The following is a 12,716-nucleotide window of genomic DNA, read 5'->3' as shown; positions in this document are numbered from 1 at the left end:
ATTTGGATTTATTTTTTTTCAGCGGAAATAGCTCTTTTTATTTTATCCCTCCCTCTCTAGTGACTCTGTGGAGTTGCACATCTTGGGTATTATATCCCATACGTCACTAGCTCATAGACTCCTCCACTTACATGAAAAAAAACATAATTTATGTAAGAACTTAAATGATAAATTAATTTTTCATAGTGACTAGAGTCCATGAGACCCACCTTATTTTTTGGTGGTTATGATTTTTTGGTATAAAAGCACATTATTTTTCCAGTTCCTCTTTTTGTATGCTTTTCTTTTTAAAGACATGATGAGTCCACGGATTTCATCCTTACTAATGGGATATTCACCTCCTGGTCAGCAGGAGGAGGCAAAGAGCACCACAGCAGAGCTGCTATATATAGCTCCTCCCACTCCAGTCAGTCTCTTTGCCTACATTAGTGATAGGAAGAGGTAAAGTGAGGTGTTAGTATAGATTCTTCAATCAAGAGTTTATTATTTTTTAAAACTAGTGCCAGAGTGTGCTGCTTTGTTCTGGGGTGTAGCCGTGGTCCATATCAGTCTCTTCAGGAGAGCTTTTGGTGGCTTTAGAGCAATAGGAACTTGTGGGACATAATGCTCACTGCGCCTCCCATATACTGTTGCTGCCCTATCCTGGAAAAAATATGAGGGATATTACTCGGTGTTTTTCTTGTAATCCTCAGGTCCATGTGAGGAGTAGGACTTCACACACCTGGGAGCTGCCTTTGCTGTCGGCAGATTGTGAGGTAAGTGCCATTTTTTTATTTCTGGGCTTGGAAGAAAAAAAGAACTCAGGAGTTGGCTACTCACGTTGTAAATGGGCAGCCCTTAGTGTAAGATATGGGCTCTTTATTCAGGTATGAATTCTCCTTTAAGTTTGGGAGGCTATACTAGGCAGCACATGTACTGCAATTGTCCCAGACACTCTCGGCGGTTGTATAATACAAACATGCCGACCAGGAGTTTGCAATATTGACATTGCTCCTCTTGAGCATACCTTGGGGTCTTTAGTATTAACAGGCTAGCGATAGGAGAAGGCCTCGTAAGGTTAACATGCTACTTGTAATGAGGCCTCATCTCCTGGTGGTTACATAAACAATCAAGTCGACCGGGAGATTTCTATTCTGACAGCGCTCCCTGTAGGACAGCTTTTCACATCGCTCTTTTCGAGCGTAATTGGGCAATTGTTGTTCTCATCCGGTCTAGCAGTTGCGACTATAATGCTGACCAGGAGACTATTATTTTTATTATTATTATTATTAATTATTTAGTTAGTTTTCCTGGCATACATGGTTAATGCCCACGATGGGCGGTCCTTAGGGAGATGGCTCTTTTCATAGCGCGCCACTTTTTTTCCCCTTCTCTTCCGGAGAGTTGCGAATTTTTACTGCGCAAGAGAAAGGTTGTGCAGTGACGACTAAAGCAGTTTTCCCTTTATTAGGAAATCAGCAGTGCTTCTTTTCTCTGTAGAATGTGGGGAAAAATGTTTGTTAGACACAGTATACTAACCCTCCTGTCCTGCCTGGGAATTAGGTCATGTTAGGAAACATGAAGTTCTAAGTGTCAATTTCAATATGGAGTACTGATGGATCACCTCAGCGAAGTTTATCTGAGATGTCTGTAGTTGCTCTGCTACTTGGGTGCTCATCTATTTTTTTTGCACACAAAAATAAAAACTTAGTTTAAATTTTAAAGAGACAGTAACGTTTTTATTTGTTAATTTTGTTCAAAGTATTTCAGATGCTTATTTGTTAATTCATCCATTATGACTTTGAATGGAACGAAAGCGCACAAAAAATAACGTTCTTTTTGAGTTTTAAAAAGACAGTACCGTTTTTTGTGGGGTTCCTATTATTTGATGCATTTCAGCTGTTTGTTGTATAATTCAGCTTTGTAAAAATGGAACAAGTGCACACATAAAATAAAGTTATGTTTATTTGTTAATTATTTATACGTGCCACAAATTTCTCATATAGGGTCTCAAAAAAAAAATAAAAAAAAATTCTGGCCCACATGGGGTGCTCTGTGGTTCCTTGCAATTTTAATAGGGAATTTTGGACACAAGACATGGTTGCTTTAATGTACATAGCAATGTCTATTTCCAGCAAGGTTAACATGCTACTTGGATATTTTCTGACACAGAAATAAGAAGTTACTTTTAAGAGAATTTAAAGTGACAGTAACGTTTTTTTTGTGTAAATTTTTATTAAAACATTACTCTTTTTTTTTTTTTCTGAACCTTCTCCTTTTATGGCCTTTGCTGTTTAGGAGTATGTTGACAATGGTCACTTTATGCCACAAACCTATAGTGTTCACAAAATGTTTAGGCACACATGAAATGCCCTGCGCTTCCTCTCATACTCCGTCCGGAGTTTTTCTTTGCATATCATGCATTTTATGTTTTTCCCACGTGGAAACTAGCCTTACTAGAGGAATTATTTTCAACCTTAGCACTATCCAGGTGTAATCTATCCTAGGTAAGTATAGGGAATGTGGACTTTTCCATTCCGTATAACTCAGAGATGTTCCCCATAACCGACTTGGCTAAGGAGCAGACATTACCTAGGGTGAAAGGAGTAGTTTCCAACTTAGCTAAGATAACTACTATTTTATTTAGAGAATAGTTAGATTTCTCAAAGGTTATGTGGACAAAAATTGGGAAAGGGGGATGTACATCAGGGCTTACAATGGCATCCAACTGTGTACTTTGCTACCGTCCTTAGTGCGGCGGCATTTTGGTTTGATACTTTTAAGCCAGAAACTCCCCTGAATAAAATCCAGGATAGGATAAAGGCGGTCTATTGGCTAGTTCCTTTATTTCAAATTCTTACCTTGAAGTTATCAAAATGGGAGCGTAGGTTTCAGATTTCTCTGTCCCAGCTCTCTGAGCCTTATGGTTAGAGCCTTGTTATACAGACGTATGCTCTAAGTCTAAATTTTTTAACGATTCATTACAAGAAGGCCTTGTGGGAACCTGGCTTGTTGGAGATAATCTCCTTTGAATTAAAAAAAATAAAAGGATCCAATTACCCTGCTGTTGAATCAGCATGAAGAACATGTCCACGATCTGGGATCGGATTTTGTAGAGGGCAGACTTTCATTCAGGCTTGGGTTTGAGATGTTCAGAATCCCTGGACAATGGAAAATAGTGTTTCAGGAATTCACGGTGGACTGGTTTCTGCTTTCAAGATTCTCTGCAGACCAGTTAAAAAGAGAGGCGTTCTTACATTGTGTAAGAGACTTTTCTTCCATGGGAGTACTTGGCCTGTTCCGATACAGGACCAGGGGCAGGATTTTATTCAATTCGATTTGTAGTTCCCAAAAAGGAGGGAACCTTCAGACCTTTCTTAGACTTCGAGACTCTAAACAAGTTTCTCAGAGTTCCATCTTTCAGGATGGAAACGATTCGTGCCATCCTTCCATTGATCCAGGAGAGTCAATTTATGACAGTGGATCTAAAGGATGCATATCTTCATGTTCTTATCCACAGAGATCATCACAAGTTCCTGTGGTTTGCCTTTCTGGACAAACACTTTCAGTTCTTGGCTCTTCTTTTTGGTCTGGTCACGGCTCCCAGAATTTCCACAAAGGTTCTGGGGTCTCTGCTGGCGGTTCTAAGACTGCAGAGCATTGCAGTGGCGCTTTATCTGGACGACATTCTAATCCAGGCGTCGTCTTGTCAGGAAACAAGGTCCCATACCGACATTGTGCTATCCTTCCTGAGAACTCACGGGTGGAAGGTAGATTTGGAAAAGAATTCTTTATTTCTGAAGATAAGGGTACCCTTCTTGGGAACTCTAATCGATTCTATATCCATGAGAATTTTTCTGAGAGAGGTCAGTAAGTCAAAGATTCTGCATACATGTCGAGCACTTCAGTTCACTCCTCAGCCGTCAGTGGCTCAGTGCATGGAGGTAATCGGATTGATGGTGGCGGCAATGATTATCATACCGTTGGCTCGGTTTCAACTCAGGCCTCTGCAGCTAAGCATGCTCAGGCAGTGGAATGGAGATTATACAGATTTGTCTCCTCAAATAACCCTAGAACAAGAGACGAGGGACTTTCTTCAATGGTTGTTGTCTCTGGATCATCTATCCCAGGGGACATGCTTTTGCAGACCTTCATGGGTGATTGTGACAACGGACGCCAGACTTTTAGTGTTTGGAGCAGTCTGGGGCTCTTTAAAGGCTCTGGGAGTATGGACTCAGGCAGAGTCTCTCCTTCCCATCAACATTCTAGAGCTGAGGGCGATTTTCAATGTGCTTCGGGCCTGGCCTCAGTTGGCTTCGGCCCAATTCATCAGTTTCTAGTCGGACAACGTACCGACAGTGGCTTACGTCAATCATCAGGGGGGAACAAGGGGTTCCTTAGCGATGACTGAGGTAGCCAAGTTAATCCGGAAAGCGGAGGCCCAGTCTTGCTATCTGTCGGTGATCCACATCCCAGGGGTAGACAACTGGGGAGCGGATTTTCTGAGCAAGCAAACTTTTCATCCAGGAGAGTGGGAACTTCATCCGGAAGTATTCTCCAACCTGATTTTCAAATGGGGTCGGCCGGAGTTTGATCTCATGGCATCTCGTCAGAATGCCAGGCTTCTGAGATACGGGTCCAGGTCCAGGGCCCCCAGTCCGAGCTGATAGATGCTTTGGCAGTTCCTTGGTCCTTCAGCCTAGAATATCTATTTCCCCCGTTTTGCGCTTCTTTCCCGGGTGATTGCTCAAATCAAATAGGAGAAGGCATCAGTCATCCTCCTCGCTTCTGCGTGGCCTCGCAGGATTTGGTAGGCTGATCTGGTGGACATTTCATTCCTGCCACCTTGGAAGATTCCATTGAGGAAGGACCTTCTCATTTAGGGATCCTTCCTTTACCCGAATCTAGTTTCTCTGCAACTGACTGCTTGGAGATTGAACGCTTAATTTTACCCAAGCAGGGTTCTCTGATTTGGTCATAGATTCCTTAATTCAGGCGCGTAAGACTTACCATATGATGTGGCGCATATGTCTTTATTGGTGTGAATCCAAGGGCTACTCATGGAGTAGAGTAGGGATTCTCAGGATTTTGTCTTTTTTTCCAAGAAGCATTGGAAGACGGTTTATCAGCGAGGGTCAGATCTCTGCCTTATCTATTTTGTTGCACAAGCGTCTGGCTGATGTACCTGATATTAAATTTTTTTGTCAGGCTTTGATTAGAATTGGGCTTGTGTTTTTAAACCAATTGTTCCTCCGTGGAGTTTCAATTTAGTTTTCAAAGTTCTTCAAGGAGTCCTGTTTGAACCTATGCATTCCATAGATATTCAGTTGTTATCTTGGAAAGTTTTATTTCTTGTTGCCTTTTCTTCTACTCAATGAGTGTCTGTGCTTTCGGCATTACAATATCATTCACCTTTCCTTATTTTTCATTCAGATAAGGTGGTTTTATGTACTAATCTGGTTTTCTTCATAAGGTTTTTTTTTTTTTTTTTTTAGACGAGAACATTAATCGGGGATTGTTGTTCCTTCCTTGTGTCCTAATCCTCCTTATCAAGAAGGAACGTCTTCTGCAAATTTGGACGTAGTCCGTGCTTTAAATTTTATTTGCGAGCGACTAAGGACTTTCGTCAATCGTCTTTCCTATTTGTCATTTTTTCTGGAAATCATGGGGCTTCGGAAGCTACGGCTACCTCTTTCTTTTTGGCTGAAGAGTATCATCCGTTTTGCATATAAGACTGCTGGACAGCAGCCTCCTGAAGGAGTTACGGCTCATTCCATCAGGGCTGTAGATTCCTCTTGGACATTCAAAAATGATGCTTCTGTTGAACGGATTTGCAAGAGTAACTTGATCCTCTCTTAACACTTTTTTTTTTTTTTTTTTTTTTTTTTTTCAAATTTGATACCTTTGCTTCGGCTGAGGCTGTTTTTGGGAGAAAGGTTCTTCGTGCAATGGTGCCTTCTGTTTAGGTTCCCTTTTTTGTCCCTCCCTTTTCATCCGTGTACTCTAGCTTTGGTATTGTATCCCACAAGTAAGGATGAAATCCGTGGACTCATCGTGTCTTTAAAAAGAAAACAAAATTTATGCTTACCTGATAAATTTGTTTCTTTTTAGACACGATGAGTCCACAGCCCGCCCTGTTCTATGAGACAGGTTACTCATTTTGTAAACTTCAGACACCTCTGCACCTTGGCTTTTCCTTTCTCTTCCTAACTTCGGTTGAATGACTGGAGTGGGAGGTAAGGGAGGAGCAACAGTATATATACAGCTCTGCTGTGGTGCTCTTTGCCTCCTCCTGCTGACCAAGAGGCGTAATCCCACAAGTAAGGATGGAATCCATGGACTCATCGTGTCTAAAAAAAAAAAAAAAGGTATCAGGTAAGCATAAATTTTCTTTTTTACTCCTTTTTACACCTAAATACTTGGCTATACGTTATAACTGAGGTATGTGTGTGGTGAGGGGTGTATTTATAGGCATTTTTAGGTTTGAGAAACTTTGCCCCCTCCTGGTAGGAATGTATATCCCATATTTCACTAGCTCATGGACTCTTGCCACTATGAAAGAAATTAATTTATCAGGTAAGTTCTTACATAAATTATGTTTCTCTTTCAGCCTCCCTGACGTGTGGGTGAATGAGAGTGAGCGGCACCAAATGAAAACAAAAATAGTTCATTTATCAAAACTTCCAAAAGACACAGCGCTGCTTCTGGACCCAAACATCTACAGGTAATTGTCCCACTGCAGCTTGCACACTAATGTAATACGTGCTTATTGGGGTGAGCCTAGTACTAGCGGCACGTGAGGGATCGTTACTGGGGAGCTGTTGCATTCTAAATTGTGTTATCTTTGTGCTTGGTGTACAGAAATTCTAGTAAAAGGATTACACACAGTGGGACCCTGAAAGATCACTTCTCTTAAGATCTGGTTTGTATGACTCTTTTTTTTTTTTTTTATAGCCATTACAATTATTCATACATACCAAGACAGGCAAGTGCACCGTGTAAAGCAGAAGCTGCTATTGTACACCTTGTGACACCCTGTCTGTTTCAGCTTTGGTCACAAGTTGTGTAATGACACTTGTTCCTTCAGTGAAAGATTCTGTATTTATTTTTTAACACACGATGAGTCCACGGATCATCTTAATTACTAATGGGATATTCACCTCCTGGTCAGCAGGAGGAGGCAAAGAGCACCACAGCAGAGCTGTTAAATAGCTCCTCCCTCCCACTCCAGTCATTTTCTTTGCCTACGTTAGTGATAGGAAGAGGTAAAGTGAGGTGTTAGATTAGATTCTTCAATCAAGACTTTGTTTTTTAAAGTAGTGCCAGAGTGTGCTGCTTTGTTCTAGGGTGTAGCCATAGTCCATATCAGTCTCTACAGTAGAGCTTTTGGTGGCTTAAGAGCAATGGGAACTTGTGGGACATAATTCTCACTGCGCCTCCCATACATTTATGCTGCCCTTATCCTGATGGCCTAAGCAATACTTAACTCAGGCTTTATCATCTTCCACAGGGCTATGGGAGGGAGAGGACGACCTAAACCTGCTGAGCTGCCCTGCTGTCGGACAGAGTTCAAGGTAAGTGCTAACTTTTTATTCTGGGTCTGGGAAGATCTCAAAGGAGTGGAGCACTTTATTATATTTCAGGGGACATAGCTTCATTTCTGTAAGGAGGAGGACCCTGTGACAGCAATTACTATGCAGGCACTGGGCTAAGGGCTTATATCTATATCTGAGTATAGAGAACTCAGGAGGGTAAAGTGTTTTTGTGGCTGGTTCAGTTGATTACATCCCAATTGTTTTGTTTTTGGTTTAAGATGCTACCTTTCAGTGCTAGTACTATTTTCACTCTCGTTCTTTATGATGCGTAAGTTTCTCCCGGTAGCTATTTTTAACTTAATATGACAATGGCGACCGGGAGATTGAGCTACTGTTTTAGTTACATTGCTAGTGTTAGACAGCTAAGTCTGTATTGCCTAGTACGGGGTCTGTTTGCATTGTGCTTCTCAGTACACCTAAACAGTTCCCAGCAGCTTCTCTGGTTTTTGAGGGTGCAGGGCTGAGCGTTAAACAGTGGATGATACCACGTTTTTCGAGCTAGAGATAGTTTCTAGTACACGCCCACGGGGGCGGAGCTATGTTAGGCACCGGTTTGGATGGCGCACTTACTTTTTCTTTCATGTAATTAGCAAGAGTCCATGAGCTAGTGACGTATGGGATATACATTCCTACCAGGAGGGGCAAAGTTTCCCAAACCTTAAAATGCCTATAAATACACCCCTCACCACACCCACAAATCAGTTTTACAAACTTTGCCTCCCATGGAGTTTGTGCTAGATTCTACGTTGATATGCGCTTCGCAGCAGGCTGGAGCCCGGTTTTCTTCTCAGTGTGCAGTGAATGTCAGAGGGATGTGAAGAGAGTATTGCCTTTTTGAATTTAATGATCTCCTTCTACGGGGTCTATTTCATAGGTTCTCTGTTATCGGTCGTAGAGATTCATCTCTTACCTCCCTTTTCAGATCGACGATATACTCTTATATATACCATTACCTCTACTGATTCTCGTTTCAGTACTGGTTTGGCTTTCTACTACATGTAGAAGTGTCCGGGGGTAAGTAAGTCTTATTTTGTGACACTCTAAGCTATGGTTGGGCACTTTTGTATAAAGTTCTAAATATGTGTTTAAACATTTATTTGCCTTGATTCAGGATATTCGCCGTTCCTTATTTCAGACAGTCAGTTTAATATTTGGGATAATGCATATGAATAAATCAATTTTTTCTTACCTTTTAAAATTTGACTTTTTTCCTGTGGGCTGTTAGGCTCGCGGGGGCTGAAAGTGCTTCATTTTATTGCGTCATTCTTGGCGCAGACTTTCTTGGCGCAAAGATTTTGTCATTTCCGGCGTCATACGTGTCGCCGGAAGTTGCGTCATTTTTTTTACGTTTTTGGGTCAAAAATGTCGGCGTTACCGGATGTGGCGTCTAAAAAATTTGAGCGTCATTGTTGTCTCCACAATATTTAAGTCTTATTGCTTCTGGTTTGCTAGAGGCTTATTCATTGGCATTTTTTCCCATTCCTGAAACTGTCATTTAAGGAATTTAACCAATTTTGCTTTATATGTTGTTTTTTCTATTACATATTGCAAGATGTCTCAGGTTGACCCTGAATCAGAAGCCATTTCTGGAAAATCACTGCCTGATGCTGGATCTACCAAAGTTAAGTGTATTTGTTGTAAGCTTGTGGTAACTGTTTCTCCGGCTGTTGTTTGTGATGGTCATTACAAACTTGTTAATGCAGAAAATATTTCCTTTAGTAATGTTCCATTACCTGTTGTTGTTCCATCAACATCTAATATTCAGGGTGTTCCTGTTAACATAAGAGATTTTGTTTCTAAATCTATTAAGAAGGCTATGTCTGTTATTCCTCCTTCCAGTAATCGTAAAAGGTCTTTTAAAGCTTCTCATGTTTCAGATGACTTTTTAAACGAACATCATCATTCTGATTCTGTTTCTGATACTGATTTTTCTGGTTCAGAGGATTCTGTTTCAGAGATTGATACTGATAAATCTTCTTATTTATTTAAAATGGAATTTATTCGTTCTTTACTTAAAGAAGTCTTAATTGCATTAGAAATAGAGGATTCTGGTCCTCTTGTTATTAAATCTAAACGTTTGAATACGGTTTTTAAATCTCCTGCGGTTATTCCGGGGGTTTTTCCCGTCCCTGATGCTATTTCTGAAGTAATCTCCAGGGAATGGAATAATCTGGGTAATTCATTTACTCCTTCTAAACGGTTTAAACAATTATACCCTGTGCCATCTGACAGATTAGTTTTGGGACAAAATCCCTAAAGTTGATGGGGCTATCTCTACTCTTGCTAAACGTACTACTATTCCTACGGCAGATAGTACTTCCGTTAAGGATCCTTTAGATAGGAAAATTGAATCCTTTCTAAGAAAAGCTTACTTGTGTTCAGGTAATCTTCTTAGACCTGCTATATCTTTGGCAGATGTTGCTGCAGCTTCAACTTTCTGGTTAGAAGCCTTAGCACAACAAGTAACAGATCATAATACTCATAGCATTGTTAATCTTCTTCAACATGCTAATAATTTTATTTGTGATGCCATCTTTGATATCATAGGGTTGATGTCAGGTATATGTCTTTAGCTATTTTAGCTAGAAGAGCTTTATGGCTTAAAACGTGGAATGCTTATATGTCTTCTAAGTAAACTTTGCTTTCTCTTTCTTTGCAAGGTAATACATTGTTTGGTTCTCAGTTGGATTCTATTATTTCAACTGTTACTGGGGGGAAAGGAACTTTTTTACCACAGGATAAAAAATCTAAAGGTAAATTTAGGTCTGCTAATCGTTATCGTTCCTTTCGTCACAATAAGGAACAAAAGCCTGATCCTTCCCCCTACAGGAACGGTTTCAGTTTGGAAACAATCTCCAGTCTGGAATAAATCCAAGCCCTTTAGAAAGCCAAAGCCAGCTCCCAAGTCCACATGAAGGTGCGGCCCTCATTCCAGCACAGCTGGTAGGGGGCAGATTACGATTTTTCAAAGAAATTTGGATCAATTCGATTCACAATCTTTGGATTCAGAACATTGTTTCACAAGGATACAGAATAGGCTTCAAGATAAGGCCTCCTGCAAGAAGATTTTTTCTTTCCCGTGTCCCAATAAATCCAATGAAGGCTCAAGCATTTCTGAAATGTGTTTCAGATCTAGAGTTGGCTGGAGTAATTGTGCCAGTTCCAGTTCTGGAACAGGGGCTGGGGTTTTACTCAAATCTCTTCATTGTACCAAAGAAGGAGAATTCCTTCAGACCAGTTCTGGATTTAAAAATATTGAATCGTTATGTAAGGATACCAACATTCAAAATGGTAACTATAAGGACTATTCTGCCTTTTGTTCAGCAAGGGCATTATATGTCCACAATAGATTTACAAGATGCATATCTGCATATTCCGATTCATCCAGATCACTATCAGTTTCTGAGATTCTCTTTCCTAGACAAGCATTACCAGTTTGTGGCTCTGCCGTTTGGCCTAGCAACAGCTCCAAGGATTTTTACAAAGGTTCTCGGTGCTCTTCTATCTGTAATCAGAGAACAGGGTATTGTGGTATTTCCTTATTTGGACGATATCTTGGTACTTGCTCAGTATTCACTTTTAGCAGAATCTCATACGAATCGACTTGTATCGTTTCTTCGAGAACATTGTTGGAGGATCAATTTACCAAAGAGTTCGTTGACTCCTCAGACAAGGGTAACCTTTTTAGGTTTCCAGATAGTGTCCATGACTCTGTCGCTAACGGACAAAAGACGTCTGAAATTGGTTTCAGCTTGTCGAAACCTTCAGTCTCAATCATTCCCTTCGGTAGCCTTATGCATGGAAATTCTAGGTCTTATGACTGCTGCATCGGACGCAATCCCCTTTGCTCGTTTTCACATGCGACCTCTTCAGCTCTGTATGCTGAACCAGTGGTGCAGGGATTATACAAAGATATCGCAATTAATATCTTTAAAGCCGATTGTACGACACTCTCTGACGTGGTGGACAGACCACCATCGTTTAGTTCAGGGGGCTTCTTTTGTTCTTCCGACCTGGACTGTGATCTCAACAAATGCAAGTCTGACAGGTTGGGGAGCTGTATGGGGGTCTCTGACAGCTCAAGGGGTTTGGGAATCTCAGGAGGCGAGATTACCAATCAACATTTTGGAACTCCGTGCAATTTTCAGAGCTCTTCAGTCATGGCCTCTTCTAAAGAGAGTGTCATTCATTTGTTTTCAGACGGACAATGTCACAACCGTGGCATATGTCAATCATCAAGGAGGGACTCACAGTCCTCTGGCTATGAAAGAAGTATCTTGAATACTTGTTTGGGCGGAATCCAGCTCCTGTCTAATTTCTGCGGTTCATATCCCAGGTATAGACAATTGGGAAACGGATTATCTCAGTCGCCAGACATTACATCCGGGCGAGTGGTCTCTTCATCCAGAAGTTTTTCTTCAGATTGTTCAAATGTGGGGACTTCCAGAAATAGATCTGATGGCTTCTCATCTAAACAAGAAACTTCCCAGGTATCTGTCCAGATCCAGGGATCCTCAGGCGGAAGCAGTGGATGCATTGTCACTTCCTTGGAAGTATCATCTTGCCTATATCTTTCCGCGTCTAGTTCTTCTTCCAAGAGTGATTTCCAAGCTTCTAAAGGAGCGTTCGTCTGTTCTGCTGGTGGCTCCAGCATGGCCTCACAGGTTTTGGTATGCGGATCTTGTCCGGATGGCTACTTGCCACCCGTGGACTCTTCCGTTAAGACCAGACCTTCTATCGCAAGATCCATCAGGATCTCAAATCCTTAAATTTGAAGGTATGGAGATTGAACGCTTGATTCTAAGTCATAGAGGTTTCTCTGACTCTGTAATTAATACTATGTTACAGGCTCGTAAATCTGTATCTAGGAAGATATATTATCGAGTTTGGAAGACTTACATTTCTTGGTGTTCTCATCATTTTTCCTGGCATTCTTTTAGAATTCCTAGAATTTTACAGTTTCTTCAGGATGGTTTGGATAAAGGTTTGTCTGCAAGTTCCTTGAAAGGACAAATCTCTGCTCTTTCTGTTCTTTTTCACAGAAAGATTGCTAATCTTCCTGATATTCATTGTTATGTACAGGCTTTGGTTCGTATAAAGCCTGTCATTAAGTCAATCTCTCCTCCTTGGAGTTTGAATTTG

General features: G+C 41.0%; 1 protein-coding gene across 3 annotated transcripts in view; it reads left to right on the top strand.

Annotated features, from left to right (window-relative positions):
* Window positions 1–12,716, top strand: part of AEBP2 (AE binding protein 2) — a 181,203-nt gene that overhangs the window by 147,866 nt on the left and 20,621 nt on the right. For 2 of the 3 annotated variants that reach the window (XM_053719120.1, XM_053719119.1), the window contains 2 exons: window positions 6,590–6,703; window positions 6,841–6,901. In XM_053719120.1, coding sequence (XP_053575095.1) covers window positions 6,590–6,703; window positions 6,841–6,895 — 169 coding nt within the window. In that variant the 3' untranslated portion in view covers window positions 6,896–6,901. Of the gene's footprint in view, window positions 1–6,589; window positions 6,708–6,840; window positions 6,902–12,716 lie in introns of those variants that run through there. The other variant, XM_053719121.1, reaches the window with a different exon arrangement.

This window comes from Bombina bombina, chromosome 6 (assembly GCF_027579735.1).
Source record: "Bombina bombina isolate aBomBom1 chromosome 6, aBomBom1.pri, whole genome shotgun sequence".
In the NCBI taxonomy this organism is placed as follows: domain Eukaryota; kingdom Metazoa; phylum Chordata; class Amphibia; order Anura; family Bombinatoridae; genus Bombina; species Bombina bombina.
The sequence above is the reverse complement of the archived record's forward strand: the minus strand, read 5'-3'. Positions and strand labels throughout refer to the sequence as shown.